The 19,812-nt window shown below is 40.4% G+C and overlaps 1 protein-coding gene across 2 annotated transcripts; it reads left to right on the forward strand.

Moving 5' to 3' along the window:
• Positions 1-2,865: 2,865 nt before the first annotated feature.
• LOC104242076 (uncharacterized) lies at positions 2,866-19,551 on the forward strand. Of its 2 annotated transcripts, none has more exons than XM_070172265.1 (10): positions 2,866-3,069; positions 3,153-3,206; positions 3,482-3,545; positions 4,822-4,918; positions 5,124-5,489; positions 5,570-5,811; positions 5,902-6,114; positions 7,264-7,353; positions 7,430-7,528; positions 8,294-8,635. In XM_070172265.1, exons 5-10 carry the CDS (start codon positions 5,126-5,128, stop codon positions 8,627-8,629), a joined length of 1,344 nt encoding a protein of 447 aa, XP_070028366.1. In that variant the 5' UTR covers positions 2,866-3,069; positions 3,153-3,206; positions 3,482-3,545; positions 4,822-4,918; positions 5,124-5,125; the 3' UTR covers positions 8,630-8,635. The 2 variants fall into 2 exon arrangements, with proteins under 2 accessions (XP_070028366.1, XP_070028365.1); XM_070172264.1 differs by lacking the exon at positions 4,822-4,918 and adding an exon at positions 19,531-19,551 and having other exon boundaries at positions 2,867-3,069; positions 8,294-8,623.
• Positions 19,552-19,812: the final 261 nt, after the last annotated feature.

Below are 19,812 nucleotides of genomic sequence, written 5' to 3' on the forward strand. Positions count from 1 at the left end.
CAACCCTGTAAAGGGAAGAAACCCTTCATGTTGTGACTATTGTCATGAGAATAGGCATTTAAAGGAAAACTACTTTAAATTGATAGGGTATCCAGGAGACTTTAAGGCAAAAAGGCGGGTTGTGGCTAACAATGCTACTGGTGTACTTGAGCATAAACAACAGACACAGATGAATGGAGAAAAAGGATCTAGTTGTGATCAAGTAGCATGGCATTTCTTCACTGAGGACCAGTACATGAAAATATTGAATATGCTGAATAAGGATACTTCTGTACCACAAGTAAACATTGTAGGTATTAATACATCTCTAATGACTAGTTGCTATAATAGTGAGTGGATAGTTGATTCTGGTGAAACTCATCATATAGCTGCCTTATTAGACTTATTGCATTCTAAAACTAAGTTGAAAGGTGAACAAAAGGAACATGTACAACTGCCCACTGGTGAGAGAACTGACATTACACATACTGGTAGTGCCACTATTCTTAAGGATTTGGAGATGAAAAATGTGCTATTTGTTCCGGACTTCAAATTTATTTGCAGTTTGTATCCAAACCCACAAAGGAACTCTGCTACTCAGTTCATCTTTATCTTGACTTCTGTGTATTTCAGGATCTTTGGAGTGGCAGGGTGAGGGGGATTGGTAAGGAAAAAAGAGGTCTATATGTGGTGAAGGATACACACATAGCAAAAGTGTTGTAGCAGATATCGGCAACCACCACTCAAAAGCCAGAATTTGATGGCCATCTTTGGCACCAGAGATTAGGACGTGCCTCAGTTAGCACAATGAAACATATAAATTCTTTTCAGCATGCGACAGTAGATATAAATGCAAATAATGATTGTTCAATTTGCCCTTTGGCTAAACAAAGTAGGTTGGTCTTTCCTAGAAGTGTTAGTCCTTTGCTATTGTTACATATGGAGGTTTGGGGTCCTTGTAAGTTCCCTACATATGATATGAAGCATTTTTTCTTGACCATTGTGGATGATCATTCAAGATATACTTGGGTCCATTTACTGCAGTTAAAGAGTGATGTTATAGTAATCTTGCAGAAGTTTCTTTCTATGCTCAGAACACAGTTTAATGCAGTTGTTAAGACCATTAAAACAGACAATGAAGGAAATTTTTTTAATAAACAATGCAGTAACTTGTTTGATCTCTATGGTATATTACACCAAAGTAGTTGTGAATACACACCCCAGCAAAATGAGGTGGTAGAAAGGAAACACAGACACATTCTTGACACAGCAAGGGCACTGAAGTTTCAAGCTAATGTGCCAACTAGATATTGGGGAGAGTGCATAACTACTGTTGTAGACCTTATCAATAGGCTTCCTACTGTTGTTCTGGATGGAAAAACACCTTATGAATTGTTGTATCATACACAACCTTCACTCAACCATTTGAGAGCGTTTGGTTGCCTCTACTATGCTACTACCTTGGTGCATAGAAACAAATTTTCAGCAAGAGCCAAACCAGCAGTTCATCTTGGATACTCAGAAACTCAGAAAGGCTACAAGCTGCTAGATCTTTCTACTAACCAGTTTTTTGTTTCCAGGGATGTTGTGTTTAAAGAACACTTATTTCCTTTTATTCAGCCTTCTTATGGAAACATCCGGTGGTCCATGATAGGGGGAACGTGCAGGTTAATTATGAACCATTCCGGTTGATCATGACTTTCTACAACAAGATGATCATGAAGGCCTTGAACAAGTATCCACTTCTCATTCACAAGAAGCTGAGTTTCACCAATAATGGATTCAACTCCAATTCCTGGCGTAAATAATGTACCTACTAAGAAAGTGCAAAATGGGCATGCAACAAATGAGTATACACAAGGAGAAATAAGTACAACACCAAGCTTATATGACATTATAAGTGAGGATGAGCATGATGCAATGTATTTGCCACAAGACGTAGACACATTACCAGAGATAAAACCTGCCCTTACAAGTGAAGAACCAAGAAGGTCTAACAGAAATGTCAAAGAGCCCTTGTGGTTGAAGGACTATGTGACACAAAAGAAGGCTAATGGGACAACACTGTATCCTTTATCAGACCATTTAACACATAATAGGCTATCAACATCTTGCCAAAGATATGTAGCAAAGATCTCTTCACTGACAGAACCTCAAAGTTTTGCAGAACCATCTAAAGACAAAAGATGGGTGGAAGCAATGCAATTGGAGATTAAAGCCTTAGAAGACAACAAGACTTGGGAGATAGTAGATTTGCCTAAAGAAAAGAACACCATTTGATCAAAATGGGTGTACAAGATAAAGTTCAAAGCAAATAGATAAATTGAAAGATTCAAAGCTAGATTAGTGGTCAAGGGGTACAATCAAAAGGAATGCTTGGATTATCATGAGACCTTCTCACCAGTTGCCAAAAATGGTAATTGTGAGAAGCAGTCATTGCAGTGGCAGCCTCAAAAGGATGAAACATATACCAAATGGATGTTCATAATGCTTTTCTCCAAGGAGATTTGTATGAAAAGGTGTATATGTAACTGCCTCAGGAATTCAGAAGATAAAGGGAGACAAAAGTTTGCAAGTTAATGAAATCCTTGTATGGCTTGAACAAGCCTCAAGACAATGAAACATTAAACATACTGAAGCTCTTCTGGATGCAGGCTATAGTCAGAGTCTCTATGATTACTCATCAGTCACAAAGAGAAAGGGAACAAATTTGTAGCTGTATTGGTATATGTTGATGACTTACTCATCACAGGAAATAATGAGGAATTTATCGCTACAAAAAAATGGAAATATTGTGGCGGTTATATTACGACGGTTCCAATAAACCGCCACAAAATCTAATTAAAAATGGCGTCTTGCCAGCCGCCGATTAAATATTTTCAATAGCGGCGATTAAAACCGCCGTAATATTTTACTCACAACAATTGATACTATTCCCCCATATGTTTTAGTATTTCCCCCTCATTATTTTGAGACTCCCTCCAGAATTCCCCAAATGACTATCTGCTCAGTTATGAAGCTTACCCTTTCCCTCCCAAAAATTATCCTTTCCTTTCAGATCCCTCCATCCTTTCCCTCCGAAATTTTTTGGTAAAACTTATGCTTACCCCATTTTCACGATTCATTATTCTTGAAGGTAAAACTCACTCTTATCCACCATTCCTCTGTTTTAGGTAAAATAATTGCAGCTGAGGCATGAAATTGATAAGAATCGAGATTCAAATCAGGTAATGTAGCGATTACGGTTCATGTATAGTACCAAAAGTTCTTTTTCTCTTTATTAGGGTTCATGCATGTAGAGATTTTTCCCAATTTGTTCTAATTCTTTTTCCTTAGTCCGATAATCAATGATTTTGCTACAGTTTGGTATTTCGATTTTCCTCAGTCCGTTTTTCCCCAATGCTTTGTTTGGTATTTCGATTGCATGCACTTAATTTTGATATTTTAATATGTTCTACTTGCTAATATTAACCTAAGTATTATATATGGGCTTGATATGTAGCCGAGAGACCAAAAACTACTGGTGAAGCTATTGTGATCGACATCGACAGTAAACCATTTGATAGGTATAGCTCGTTTCAGTTTAATTTTATCCTTTCTTTTGAGCAGATTTTTTTTATTAAACAGATTTCATAGGAGATATTATCTCTACGAATTTCTATATTTATTTGTGTTTATCTGAATCTAAGAGATACTAGTGCTGAATGGTGGATGTTTTAGTTTGAAATTTCTGTATTTTCTTTATGCCATTGATAAATCATAACTTAGAGTTTGAACATTACAAGTTTTCTTGTTCATGCTGTTTTAAATGACACCTGATGCAACATTAATGTAGCTTCTGGCCTATTAACTACAAAAGATCTCAAATTGATTGTGCATTTTTAGTTAAACATTGCACACAGAATTTATTGGATACTTAAATGGCGTTAACTGCCTCAATCTTCGCCTTGTCATCACCTTCTTTGGCTATGTTCACAGAGGGAAATAAAAATTGACAATTTCTCCAAGGCTCATTTAATGTTTTAAATGAGAGTTTGTCATTCTAATTTTAGTTGAAATTCAGTATTTGCCCTTGTGTTTGAAGGGTTGAGGGCACAATTGAAGATCTTCCAAGCTTGTTCATATATTTTGTGCTCATTTAAGTTTGTTTACATAGTAATAGATTTCATAGGCTTATCTGAATTATAAGCTCTTCAAGCTCATTACTGAACTCCACATTCAAATCCAAATTCCCAAAGTGTTTCGCGGCCCTGCCTGGTTGCCTTCTTCTATATCAAGTGATAGTCTTATGGTTAATCTTATTAAGTCTCTATGATTAGCTGAGTTAACCTTTATGTTGATTTTGTGCATAACCTACCTCTGTTAGTTAAACAGTAATATCATATCAGCTAAGCTAATTGCATCATGTTCTTGAACTTTTCTTGGTGTCTTTGTACCTCTAGATTAACTTGACTCGTCTACTTGTGACATTATGTTGATCTTATAAATTGTTTCCCTGTAGCCCATGTTTTGTATTTGACCTGCTTACTTGGATGACTAGTTGATAAGTATGTTGTTGGTAACCTACATGTTCTGCACATTTAATGATTCATATAGCTATATGTTGTTCTTGAATCCTATTAAGCTTCTCCCTCCTTTTTCAGTTTTACATTAATTTTTATTTGAGAATATTAATAGGAGTAAATTGATTGCTGAAGTTTGACCACTGGTCATCAGGAGTACTTTCATTTTAAATGTCTTCTGTCCTCTGTAAATGGTGTTATTTCACAGGTTATGTTTTTTGCTTTTGAACTATCTTTTTAGTTTTGATATTGTGATGTTATCTTATGTCTTCCTTTTTAGCCATGCCAATTGATAAATCTTGGATCAGTAAACCACGAAACACACCTGAATATGTAGATGGTCTAAGACAATTTTTGGATTTTGCTTTTGAGCACGGGTTAGTTGGAAGCATCTTAATATATTTTCGTTTCAAATTAGTTTAGATTATAGCTATGTCCTTTTTTGTTCTTGACTTGCTTTATGTTCTTGCATCTAGTTACTTTCTTTCATTAATTAAGCTTTAAGTTATTTTTGTCTTGAAATTTAAACTGGTTTGGTATCAAGGTTTTCTTGTTTTGCTTTATATACCTTTATGTATGCAGAGATGCCGAAGCAAAATAGGGTTAAAAATCAATTCAAATCAGTCAAAGAGAGATCTTTACTTGTTCCGAGGCAGTCATCACAGGCTCAAGCTTCATCTTCAACATCTTATCGAGTCTCTGTACATTCTACACTGCCTACACAACCTACACAGCCTGTTATTCCAGGTGATGGAGTCTCTTCGCAGCACGGTGTTCCATCTTCATCATCTAATGGAGTCTCTTCGCAGCATGTTGTATCATCTTCATCATCTGATGGGGTATCTTCTCAGCCCGCCGTTCCATTTTCATCATCTGGTGCAGTCTCTTCACAACAAATTGGACGTAGTACTAGCAATGAAGAGCCTCATTGGTTTGTCGATGTTATAGGTACATATGAATTTCAAGTGATTGAGTATTCTTTCTGTTTTCCTCATTTAATATTTTAACATGACTTTATTTTATTGTAGATGAACGTCAAGTAATAAAAGCAATTAGATTGAAGGTTAAGGATGTCCATAACTTGGATAAAGGATTGCATATAATTGTAGAATTTGATGAATATCATGCAGCAATTGGGAAGTTGGCTGGCCTAATTGCTGGAGTTTTAGGGCAGCTTGCAACAAATCCTATGTATTTTCCTATTGGCTTTGAGAAATGGCCATCCATGCCCAAATCTTTTCTGGACCGTGTTTTTAATGATATAATAGTGGTAATGCCATCTAAATTATTTTGTTTAGTTTGTATCTTTTAGTTGTATATGTAAAACTGCAGTAAATTAACTTACTTTATATTTGTGAAGCCTCGGTTTTTCTTTAGGATTGATCAACAAAAGGCAAAGGCATGGCTTAACAGTTCCATTAACGAACCGTGGAGGGAGTACAGGCTTAAACTATGGAAGGAGGCTCAAGATCCTTTATTAAGTAAACAAGATATCATCAAGAACGTTCCGGATGGCATACCGATGGACCAATGGGCACTTTATGTTACTTATCGGATGAAAGAGGAGGCAAAGGTACTTTCTTCTGCTATTGCTACTTCTGCTTCTTCTTCTGTTTCTGTTGCTTCTTTTGCTACTGCTTCTCCTACTTCATCTGCTACTGTTGCCTTTTCTTCTTCTGCTTCTTATTTGCTTCTTCTTCTGCTATTGCTATTTATGCTTCTTCTTTTGCTTCTGCTTCTTCTGCTATTGTTGCTATTGCTATCTGCTTCTTTAGGCATAGATGCTTCTTTTGCTACTGCTATTTCTGCTTCTTCTTTTGCTTCTGCTTCTTCTTCTTTTGCTTCTTTTGCTTCTTATTTTGCTTCTGTTGCTTCTTATTTTGCTTCTGCTTCTTCTGCTATTGTTGCTACTGCTATATCTGCTTCTTTAGGCATAAAATCGTACAAGCCCGTATCCAAATTGTACAACGTCACTCTTCTTACTACATATAACTGTTCTAATATTAATGAAGATTATCATACATTAAGGGCTCATTTGAATCAACATGTGAATGAACTGCTTTTCTACATCCATCCAAATTAATTTAACTAATTCACTTAACCATTAGGTCTGGTTAAAATTTTCACTCCTCTGTTCAGTTATCTCATTTTTCTCCTTTTGAATTGCTTCCAATTGTGCCATCAATACCTTCTCCTTGTTCTCCGGTTATCTATCCTTGAGATCCTCCTCCTCTTTAGTTGAAGTTTCCAACAATGACTTAGTTTTCTCAAATTCAGCCAAGAAACTTTGACAACCGGTTATTCTCTGAGAGTAATCTCTCCAGCTATACATGATGGTTGGGAAGTCAAACTTAAGTTCCAATATTTGCTTGGCTTCTTCATCCGCAAATAATGATAGGTTGCCAGCAAGTATGGCCTGATTGAGTAGGCTCTATGTCATTCACGGAGATCAATTGATCCTGATTGAGTCGATGGAGCGAAGCATAATCAGTAAAGTGACCCTGATGACAGAAAGAGATCAACAAATAAATAATATCCATTTCTGTAGTTAGACAAAAGAGAACCAACTCATAGTCTAATTTATTGTTGCTACTGCTATCTGCTTCTTCTGATGCTGCTTCTGCTTCTTCTGTTTCTGCTGCTTCTTCGCTACTACTTCTCCTGCTTCTGCTTTTGCTTATTTTGGTCTTATATAATGGAATTTCACCTATTTAATTTGTAGGAGCATTGCAAGAAGAATGCACAGATTCGAAAAAACCAGCTTCCTCATACTTGTGGTGCTATGAGTTCTGCTAGAAGAAGGGCTGCAATGGTAGTTTACACGCTTAAATTAGATAAGATATATGTTCTCAATTAATTACTAACATTATTCATTTTAAAAATTTCAGAAGGCGATGGGAAAAGCTTTTGATCGAGGCAAAATGTGGACTGAGACTCATAAAAGGAAAGATGGGAGTTATGTAACTGATGAGGCTAGGGTGATTGGGGTAAGTAACATTTTTGGTGCCTTCAGCTGTGAAATTATATTTTATTTTCAGATTGGTACTGCTTGTCCAGTGGGTTTCCACAACTTTTTGCACTAGCATTTTGATAGTCTGAGATGCATGACAGGCTGTTGGTGACAATTTGTAGTGTTACTCGTGCCTTCTCTTATCATGATTTGTATGGACTATACTGTTTTTTGTGTGGACTATACTTACATTGGTTTTGAAAAGATCTAGTGACTCCTGTACATTAGAGTTCCAGTAACCTGGTTGTGTTTCAACCAGCAAACATTTGAAGAACTGTTCAAAAGCCAATACTTTGCTTAACTATCAGAAGTTGAATGTTGGAAATAATAATCAGGTTTTTGAGTCGCACAGAACCAGCAGCCAAGCATTACCATTGTCTCAATAAGCATTAATAGAAAAGAAATTACTCTGAACTAGTATAACAGAAGTAGCTTTTATACACAAGCTCAAATGTTGTTTTCTTTGCAATCAACTGCTCATCAGAATAGTTTTAACAAATCTGTTATAAAGCAGATTAGTGTTGTTATGTTAGCAAATTAGCGTTAAATGAGATCTGCTGCTTCTATGGAAATTTTGGCTAGACCATATGGTGTAATTTGCATTTCATTTTGGGATGTGGTGTTATGGATCTGTTGATGGTTTGATTCATGTTTTCGCTAGCAGTTTAATGTACAGTTTTTGTCATTTCCAAGTTCCAAGCAATTTCATATTGCTCAGTTTATGCTTCTTCAAATTTTGTAGGAAAGAATTGAAGAAATTCGAAGTGATAGAGCAGAAAGTCTTGATGAACCTTCACCAAATGATGCACTTGGCATAGTATTTGGTCGCGAGCACCCCGTCCGTGTTCGAGGTTTAGGCTTGGGTGTAGTTCCAACTGTAGCATTCAAACAGACATCTATGAGATATCATCGTAGTTATGTGGGTTCATCTAGCACTACCGCTCCAACTCTGGAGTGGCAGCAAGAGATGATAGATGTGAAATCAAAATTAAATGCATTGATTAGCTTATATGAAAGGAACATAGGGAATATCCTCGAGGAGTTTGCTCACTTATTATCCACTCCTCCACAGGTATAAGTTCTCTTATTGCCACGACCCCAGTTCGTCCTTCGTGAATTGTCGTGATGGCACCTAGTCTCTATGACTAGATTAGCCTAACAAGTGCGGAAAACAAACTAAATTTGCGGAATAAACAATCAAAAGCTGAAAACAACTGAAGGAAATAATATTTAAATGCTGCGTAGCATATACACATAACTTCTCAAAATCGGATACACTATCCCAAAACCTGGAAACTCACGAATCCACAAGTTGAGAGAAACACTACATAGCTCTAATTCTGGAATGTCTAATAAGAACATGAAAGTATAGAAGGGCTAAATACTAAAAGCAGGAATAGAAAGGGACTACTCGGTCTGCGGACGCGGTAGATGTACTTCGAAGTCTCTAGAGCAGTCGTCTCCTCAAGGATGATAGGCCTGAGTAGCGGTATCTGAATCTGCACATGAAAATTACGCGCAGAAGGGGCATGAGTACACTACCGCAGTACTCAGTAAGTGCCAAGCCTAACCTCGGTTGGGTAGTGACGAGGAAGGTCAGGGCCCTACTGAGGTTAAATAAAATATAAAGATCAACAGTATAAAATAGAATAGTATAAATAGGTACGGTAGTAAAATAACATAGGATGTATAGAACATCAATAACTATACAGAAACAAGGTAAACATGGAAAGGAAATACAACTTAGCACCAATAATAACAATCAGGGATCTCCCAGGATATCGTCCTGTAGTCTCATATGTACATATCCAGTGGATCTCCTGGGATCCCGTCCCGTAGTCCAACTTATAGTGCGCGGGGGTCTACCGGAATCCCGTTCCGTAGTCCCAAATGTAAATACCCAGTACTGGGGGAATCTACCAGGTGCATTCCCGTAGTTCCATATAACTGTGCAGGGAGATCTACCGGGAATCTAACCCATAGTCCCAAAGTAAATGTGCAGGGGATCTACCGGGAATCTTACCCGTAGTCCCAAAGTAAACAGACAAGGGGGAGCTACCGGAATCCTACATCCGTAGTCCCAAAAGTAAAGACACAACAGCATCAGGAAAATATACAGAAATGACAAAATTTCATATTAAGGCAATAAGTGATTCTAGCCTAGCATGCTGCACATAATTCAAGTAAGGCAGGTTGAATCAAATAAAATAATTAAGTCACTTAGACATGCTTTCCTAAGCTAACAACATGCTTAATAGTGCAAGTAATAGAAACAGGAAAGGAAACATACTAGTAATTACTTAAAGAAAAACCGGATTTCCAACAATTAGCACAAGTACGCATTCGTCACCTCACGTACAAGGCATTTCAATTACCAAATATACCAATCCTAAGGGGAAGGTTCCCCACACAAGGTTAAACAAGCCACTTACCTCGAATCGGCTAAAAAATCAATCTAAAACCACGCTCTTGCCATGAGTACTCGACTCCAAATGACCCAAATCTATTCAATTCAATTTCATAATATAAATAACACTTCAAGTAACTGATTCTACAATTAAATTCTAAGCTAATACGCGAAATTAGGTAAAATGACCAAAATGCCCCTCGGGCCCATGTCTCGGAATCAGGTGAAATTTATATTTTTAGAAAACCCGTACTCTCACGAGTCTATACATAACAAGAACACTGAAATCGGAGTCCAAATGACCCCTCAAATCCTTATTCAAAGGTCTCTTAAACTCAAGCTCTAATTACCTATTTTCTCCAAAATTTTCACCACTAATTAGGTTTTTAATCACATGAAAACGAGTTATGAAGTCAAGGATGTTACCTCCAAGCGATTCCCCTTTGTTTTCCTCAAAAATCTCTCTCAAAAGCTCCAAACCCGGATGAAAATGGTGAAAGAATAGGTCAAAATCGCAAAGACAACTATTTATATGTTCTGCCCAGCGATTCCAGCATTTGCGGCCCTTGGACCGCATCTGCGGTCCTGCTTTTGCAGACAAAAGGTCGCACGTGCGACTTTCACTTAAAAACCTAATTCTCTCATCTGCGGAACATTAACCGCAGGAGTGGTTCCGCTTCTGCGAACTTTTCACCGCATCTGCGCTTCCTGAGAAAATGGCCAAATCCCGCTTCTGCAGTCACCTAGCCGCATTTGCGGCGCCGCAGGTGCGGTTATGACAGAACCAACAGCTGAAGCTGCAACTTAAATTCAAAAATCTTCCCGTCAACCATCCGGAATCATCCCGAGGCCTCAACCAAAGGCACCAACAAGTCACAAACCACAAACCACTATCCAAACTTGTACCAATCCTTAAAACGCCTAAAACAACATCGAAACCTCGAATTAACCATGGATTTAAGACTAAGAACTCCAAATTTCTCAAAATACGCTTTCAATCAAAAAGTCTATCAAACCTCGTCCGAATGACCTGAAATTTTGCACACACGTCACATTCAACACTACGGAACTACTCCAACTTTCAGAATTCCATTTCGACCCTCAGATCAAAATCTCACTATCGAGCTGGAAACTTCAATAATTTAACTTCCGGCATTTCAATCCTAAATTAGCTACGGACCTCCAAAACACAATCCGGACACGCTCCTAACCCCGAAATCACCCAACGGAGCTAACGGAACCATCGAATTTCCATTCCGAGGCCATCTTCACACTGTTCCGACTACGGTCAACTTTCCAACATTAAGCTCTCATTTAGGGACTAAGTGTCCCAAAAACTCTCCAAAACTCAAAACCGAACATCCCGACAAATTAAAATAGTAGAAATAAACTTGGGGAAAGCAGTTAATAGGGGATCGTGATCTTACTTCTTAAGACGACCGGCCAGGTCGTCACATCCTCCTACACTTAAACATTCGTTCGTCATCGAACGAGCATAAAGACATACCTGAAGTTGTGAAAAGATGAGGGTAACGACTGCTCATATCCTGCTCGGTCTCCCAGGTTGCCTCCTCGAGCGGCTGACCCTGTCATTGAACCTTCACTGATGCAATGTTCTTTGACCTCAGTTTTCTGACCCACCTGTCTAATATTTCCACTGGCTCCTCAACATAGGATAGAACCTTGTCCAACTGGACTGAACTGAAATCCAACACGTGCGACGGATCACTGTGATACCTTCGAAGCATCGAAACATGAAATACCGGGTGAATTCCTGCCAAGCTGGGAGGTAAGGCAAGTTCATAAGCAACCTCCCAAATCCACCTCAATATCTCAAAATGGCCAATAAATCTCGGACTCAACTTCCCTTTCTTCCCAAATCTCATAACGCCCTTCATAGGCGAAACCCGAAGCAGAACCCGCTCTCCAATCATATAGTAAACATCACGAACCTTCCGGTCCGCGTAACTCTTCTTCTGGACTGGGATGTGCGAAGTCTATCCTGAATTACCTTAACCTTCTCCAAAGTATCCTGAACCAGGTCTATGTCCAACAATCTGGCCTCACCTGGCTCAAACCAACCTACCGGGGATCTACACCATCTCTTATATAAAGCCTCATATGGTGCCATCCAAATGCTGGACTGATAGCTATTATTGTAAGCAAACTCTGCCAATGGCAAAAACTGATCCCAAAACCCTCCAAACTCAATCACACACGCACGAAGCATATCCTCAGGAATCTAAATAGTGCGCTCGGACTGTCCGTCCGTCTGAAGGTGAAATGCTGTATTCAACTCCACCCGAGTATCCAACTCATGTTAAACAGCCCTCCAGAACCGTGATGTAAACTGAGTACCCATATATGAGATGATGGACACTGGAATACCATGCAAACGAACAATCTTCCAGATATAAATCTCCGCCAACCGCTCCGAAGAATAAGTAGTACACATAGGAATAAAATGAGCGGACTTGGTTAGCCTATCCACAATCACCTAAATAGCATCGAACTTTCTCAAAGTCCGTGGGAGCCCAACTACAAAGTCCATGGTGATCCGCGCCCACTTCCATTTTGGAATCTCTATCTGCTGAAGCAACCCACCCGGTCTCTGGTGCTCATACTTCACCTACTGACAGTTGAGGTAGCGAGCTACAAACTATATCCTTCTTCATCCGCCTCCACCAGTAGTGCTACCTTAAATCTTGATACATCTTCGCGGCACCCGGATGAATGGAATACCGCGAGATATAGGCCTCCTCCAGAATCAACTCCCGAAGCCTATCAACATTGGGTACACAAATCCGACCCTGCATCCTCAATACCCCATCATCACCAATAGTCACATCTCTGGCATCACCGTGCCGAACCTTTTCCTTGAGGACAAGTAAATGAGGGTCATCATACTGCTGCTCCCTGATACGATCAAATAAAGACGACCGAGAAACCACGCAAGCTAGAACCTGATTGGGCTCCGAAAGATTCAATCTCACAAACTGGTTGGCTAAGGCCTGAACATTCATCACCATAGGCCTCTCCGATGCTGGTAAATAAGCCAAACTCCCCAAACTCTCTTCCCGACGACTCAAAGCATTGGTCACCACATTGCCCTTACCCAGGTGATACAAAATAGTGATATCATAGTCCTTTAGCAACTCTAACCACCTCCTATGGCGCAAATTTAGATCCTTTTGCTTGAATAGGTGCTGCAAGCTTCGATGATCAGTATAAATCTCACAGGGAACACCGTATAAGTAATGGCACCAAATTTTCAGGGCGTGAACAATGGCAACTAACTCAAGGTCGTGAATAGGGTAGTTCTTTTCATGTATCTTCAACTGTCTGGACGCGTAGGCAATCACCCTACTGTCTTGCATCAACATCGCTCCCAGACCAACCCTCGAGGCATCACAATAGACCATATAAGATCCCAAAACCTGTAGGCAGTATCAAAATTGGGGCTGTGGTCAAAGTTGTCTTGAGCTTCTGAAAGCTTGCCTCACACTCCTCCATCCACTAGAACGGAGCACCCTTCTGGGTCAACCTGGTCATAGGGGTTGCAATCGATGAAAACCCCCCTACAAAACGACGGTAGTAGCCCTCTAGACCAAGGAAATTGCGGATCTCGGTAGCTGAGGATGGTCTGAGCCAACTCTGCACGGCCTCTATCTTCTTCGGATCCACCTGAATACCCTTACTCGATACCACATGGCCTAAGAATGCCACTGAATCCAACCAAAACTCATATTTTAAGAACTTAGCATGTAACTTCTTCTCTCTCAAAGTCTGAAGCACAGTCCTCAGGTGCTGCTCATGATCTTCCCAACTTTGGGAATACACCAGAATATCATCAATAAAGATAATGATAAACGAGTCAAGATACAGTCGGAACACACTGTGCATCAAATGCATAAAGGCTGCTGGGGCATTGGTCAGCCCAAATGACATGACAAACAACTCGCAATGATCATATCGAGTCCTGAAAGTAGTCTTCGGGATATCTGGCTCCCGAATATTCAACTGATAGTAACCTGAGCGCAAATCAATCTTAGAAAACACCCGTGCGCCCTGAAGCTGGTCAAACAAGTCATCAATACGAGGCAAATGATAACGGTTCTTCATTGTAACCTTGTTCAACTAGCGATAATCAATATACATATGCATAGAACCATCCTTTTTCTTCACAAACAAGATAGGAGCACCCCAAGGTGATACACTGGGCCGGATAAAACCCTTATCAAGCAATTCCTGTAACTTATCTTTAACTCCTTCAACTCAGGAGGAGCCATACGATATGGAGGAATAGAAATGGGCTTAGTGTCCGGCAACAGATCAATGCTAAAATCAATATCTCTATCAAGTGGCATGCTTGGGAGATCAGCTGAAAACACATCGGGAAAATCCCGTACTACTGGAACTAAATCAACTGAAGGGGTATCAATACTGATATCTCTCAAATAAGCTAAATATGCGTCATACCTCTTCTCAACCATACGCTTAGCTTTAAGAAAAGAAATAACTCTACTAGGAGTGTGATCTAATGTACCTCTCCTCTCAACACGTGGTACACCTAGCATAGCCAACGTCATGATTTTGGCGTGACAATCAAGAATAGCATAATGGGGCGACAACCAGTCCATGACCAAGATAATATCAAAGTCAACCATGCTGAGTAACAATAAATCGGCTCTAGTCTCAAAACCACTAAGAGCAACCAAACATGACCGATAAATATGGTCCACAATAAGAGAATCTCCCACAGGAGTAGAAACATAAACATGGGAACTCAAAGAATCCCAAGATACACCCAAATGTGGAGCAAACTAAGAAGATACATGAGAATAAGTGGAGCCTGGATCGAATAGAATTGATGCATATCTGTGGCAAACCAATATAATACATGTGATGACAAAATCGGAGGCAACAACCTCGGTACGGGCAAGAAGGGCATAGTATCTGGCCTGGCCTCCCCCTCTAGGGCAACCTCTACCTTTCGGACCTCCACCTCTAGCTGGCTAAGCAGGTAGGGTAGCAACTGGAACTGTAACCAAAGCCTGAAAACTTTGTGGGGCATGCTGTGGCTGTGAAGTCTGTGGAGGTGCACCCCTCCCAAATCTGGGACAATCCCTCACCATATGACGTGTGTCACCACACCCAAAACAAGCTCTGGGAGTACGTGGTGGCTGTGACTGGCTAGGGCCAGGTCTGCTGGACTGACCTCTGAAAGCACCCCGGGCAGGAGGCGCGCTAGAAACCGGAGGTGCATAATAAGGCTCCTGAGGCCTAGGAGGAGCTGGAGCACTACTGACTGTTGGAAGAGCTGAATGAACAGGGTGACTCATATAACCCCTACCATAATGACCTGCAGCTGGGGTACGGGCACCAGAATAATGGCCCGACTCTCGAGACCTCTTGGCCTCCCTCTCCTCTCTCTCCCGAGCATGTATACCCTCAATCTTCCTAGCAATTCTCACCACCCGCTGATAAGAAATATCCATCTCCAACTCATGAGACATGCTAGATCTGATGCTGGGAATAAGGCCCTTAATAAACCGGCAAACCTTCTCACGAATAGTAGAAACCAAGGCTGGTGCATGCCTAGCCAAACTGGTGTAACAGATAGCATACTCTAAAACAGTCATAACATCCTGGTGCAAATGCTCAAACTCTGCACGCCATGCATCCCTAAGGGTCTGAGGAACATACTCCCTCAGGAACAGATCTGAAAACTAAGTCCAAGTCAGTGAAGCAGCCTTATTTGGATTGTCTAACTCATAGGTGCGCCACCACTAATAGGCGGCTCCTCGAAGCTGGAAAGTAGTGAAAGAAACCTCGCTCAATCCTGAGATACCTATGGTATGGAGAATGCGGTAACACTCATAAAGAAATCCCAGAGCATCCTCCGATTCTAGACCACTGAATATAGGAGGCTTGTACTTCTTGAACCTCTCAAGCCTCAACTGCTCATCCTCGGAAGCCGCTGCCCTATCCTCGGGTTGAACCAGCATTGCAAGCGGTACAGGAATAATCTCAGGGACCTGCTCAACATGCACTCGCTGCTCAGGAGTGCGGGCGGCAGGAGTCTGTGATCCTCCCCCATCCTGAGACGTAGCTGCAGCAAGGGGAACCAACCCTGCCTGACCCAAAGTGGTGTACATGCTCATGAACTGTGCCAAAGTCTCCTGAAGAGCTGGAATAGTAGTAGCAGTAGGCGTGTCAGGTGCTTAGACTCTGGTTGGATCCACTGGTGATACCTCAACGGCAGCTCGCGCAAGTGCCCTGGCTGCACCATGTGCGCGTCCTCGGCCTCTACCTCGGGCCCGACCTCTAACAGCTGTAGTAGGGGGCACAGGTGCCTGATCATCTCGTGTAGCACGTTTCCTCACCATCTGTGAGAGAATAAAAGACAAAAGTTTAGAATTGTGATGTCAAAATATCGCACGACAAGGAAATCAAATGAAGTGGATTTTTCCTAACAATTATGTAGTCTCTCGTAGATAAGTACAGACGTCTCTGTACCGATCAACAAGACTCTATTAAACCGGCTTGTGATCCATGACTCCTATGAACCTAGAGCTCTAATACCAACTTGTCACGACCCTAGTTCGCCCTCCGTGAACGGTCGTGATGACACCTAGTCTCTATGACTAGGTAAGCCTAACAAGTGCGGAAAACAAACTAAACTTGCGGAATAAACAATCAAAAGCTGAAAACAACTGAAGGAAACAATATTTAAATGCCGCTCGACATATACACATAACTTCTCAAAATCTGATACACTATCCCAAAACTCAAAAATTCACAGATCCACAAGCTGAGAAAACACTACATAGCTCTAACTCTGGAATGTCTAATAAAAACATGAAAGTACAGAAGGGCTAAATACTAAAAGCAGGAATAGAAAGGGACTTCTTAGTCTACAGACATGGCAAATGTACCTCGAAGTCTCTAGAGCAGTCGCCTCCTCAAGGATAATAGGCCTAAGTAGTGATACCTGGATATGCACATAAAAAACATGCACAAAAGGGGCATAAGTACACCACAACGGTACTTAGTAAGCGCCAAGCCTAACCTCGGTTGGGTAGTGACGAGGAATGTCAGGGCCCTACTGAGGTTAAATAAAATATAAAGATCAACAATATAGAACAGAACAATATAAATAAGTACGGTAGTAAAATAACATAGGATGTACAAGTCATCGATAATTATACAGAAACAAGGTAAATATGGAAAGGAAATACAACTCAGTAATAGCAATCGGGGATCTCCCAGGATACCGTCCTGTAGTCCCATATGTACATATCCAGTGGATCTCCTGAGATCCCATCCCGTAGTCCAACTTATAGTGCGCGGGGATCTACCGGAATCCCGTTCCGTAGTCCCAAATGTAAATACCCAGTACTGGGGGAATCTACCAGGTGCATTCCCATAGTTCCATATAACTGTGTAGAGGGATCTACAAGGAATCTAACCCGTAGTCCCAAAGTAAATATGCAGGGGGATCTACGGGAATCTTACCCGTAGTCCCAAAGTAAACAGACAAGGGGGAGCTACTGGAATCCCACATCCGTAGTCCCAAAAGTATAGACACAGCAGCAGCAGGAAGATATACAGAAATGATAAAATTTCATAATAAGGCAATACGTGATTCTAGCCTAGCATACTGCACAAAATTCAAGTAAGGCAGGTTGAATTAAATAAAGCAATTAAGTCACTTAGACATACTTTCCTAAGCTAACAGCAGACTTAATAGTGCAAGTAATTGAAACAGGAAAGGAAACATACTAGTAATTACTTAAAGAAAAACTGGATTTCCAATAATTAGCACAAGTACGCACTCATCACCTCACGTATAAGGCATTTCAATTACCAAATATACCAATCCTAAGGGGAAGGTTCCCCACACAAGGTTAGACAAGCCACTTACCTCGAACCGACTCAAAAATTAATCTGAAACCATGCTCTTTCCACGAGTACTCGACTCTAAATGGCCCAAATCTATTCAATTCAATTTCATAATATAAATAACACTTCAAGTAACTGATTTTACAATTAAATTCTAAGCTAATATGCGAAATTAGGGAAAATGCCCAAAACACCCCTCGGTCCCACATCTCGAAATCGGTGTGAAATTTACATTTTTAGAAACCTCGTACTCTCACGAGTCTATACATAACAAGAACACTGAAATCGGAGTCCAAATGACCCTTCTAATCCTCATTCAAAAGTCTCTTAAACTCAAGCCCTAATTACCCATTTTCCCCAAATGTTTCACTACTAATTAGGTCTTTAATCACATGAAAACAAGTTATGAAGTCAAGGATGTTACCTCCACGCGATTCCCCTTTGTTTTCCTCAAAAATCTCTCTTAAAAGCTCCAAACCCGGATGAAAATGATGAAAGAATAGCTCAAAATCGCAAAGGCAACTATTTATATGTTCTCCCCAGCGATTCCAGCATTTGCGGCCACTTTTGCGGACAAAAGGTCTCACCTACGACTTCCACTTAAAGACCCAATTCTCGCATCTGCGGAACATTAATCGCAGGAGCGGTTCTGCTTCTGCGAACTTTTCACCGCATCTGCGGTTCTTGAGAAAATGGCCAAATCCCGTTTCTGCGGTCACCTAGCCGCATCTGCGGTACCGCACTTGCGGAACTCCAACTGCAGGTGCGGTTATGACAGAACCAGCAGCTGAAGCTGCAACTTAAATTCAAAAATCTTCCCGTCAACCATCCGGAATCATCCCGAGGCCTCTAGGACCTCAACCAAAGGCACCAACAAGTCACAAACCACTATCTAAACTTGTACCAATCCTTAAAACGCCTAAAACAACATCGAAACCTCGAATTAACCATGGATTTAAGCCTAAGAACTCCAAATTTCTCAAAATACGCTTTCGATCAAAAAGTCTATCATACCTCGTCCGAATGACCTGAAATTTTGCACACACGTCACATTCAACACTACGAAACTACTCCAACTTTCAGAATTCCATTTCGACCCTCGGATCAAAATCTCACTATCGGGCTGGAAACTTCAATAATTTAACTTCCGGCATTTCAATCCTAAATTAGCTACGGACCTCCAAAACACAATCCGGACGCGCTCCTAACCCCGAAATCACCCAACAAAGCTAACAGAACCATCAGATTTCTATTTCGAGGCCGTCTTCTCACTGTTCCGACTACGGTCAACTTTCCAACACTTAAACTCTCATTTAGGGACTAAGTATCCCAAAACTCGCCGAAACTCAAAATCGAACATCCCGGCAAATTAAAATAGTAGAAATAAACTTGGGAAAAGCAGTTAATAGAGGATCGGGGCATCAATTCTTAAGACGATCGACCGGGTCGTCACACTTACTACAGTAAAATTTTAGTTATTTGCTTTTCTTATTGTTCCTTTTTAACATAAAGTGGTTTCCTAAGCCGTGTAGTTACCTTTTTGGTGATTAAACTTATTGATTTCAATGTGATTTCTGTATATCCAGTCCTACTACTTCAGCACACATGTTAAAATTTTAGTTATTTCCTTATTGCCTGTATTTTTTTCCCTTTTTTTCAAGCACCAGATTTAGGAAGTGATGCACCATCAACAGTTGAACCAAGAAGATTTTTAGATGAAAGTAACAATGATAATCGTCCAAGTGTGAGTTAGTGATTATTCTATAGGATCAACTATGAATCTTTTGGATAGTACTGTGGAAATACACTTTGAAGCATTAATATTTGGATGATGTAATTTTGTTATACTTGTGTACGTGTGAATTTGTGATTATTTTGTAGGATCGACAATGAATCTTCTGGATATTTTTGTTGAAATACTTTGAAGCATTAATATTTCGATGATGTAA

This window comes from Nicotiana sylvestris, chromosome 4 (genome assembly GCF_000393655.2).
Source record: "Nicotiana sylvestris chromosome 4, ASM39365v2, whole genome shotgun sequence".
In the NCBI taxonomy this organism is placed as follows: Eukaryota; Viridiplantae; Streptophyta; class Magnoliopsida; order Solanales; family Solanaceae; genus Nicotiana; species Nicotiana sylvestris.

Bases quoted from the DNA above. Each gene is read 5' to 3' on its own strand.
- LOC104242076 (XM_070172265.1), top strand. From the start codon at position 5,126: ATGCCGAAGCAAAATAGGGTTAAAAATCAATTCAAATCAGTCAAAGAG. The intron at 5,812-5,901 runs GTAATGCCATCT...ATATTTGTGAAG, and splicing joins TTTTTAATGATATAATAGTG to CCTCGGTTTTTCTTTAGGAT. The intron at 7,529-8,293 runs GTAAGTAACATT...CAAATTTTGTAG, and splicing joins ATGAGGCTAGGGTGATTGGG to GAAAGAATTGAAGAAATTCG.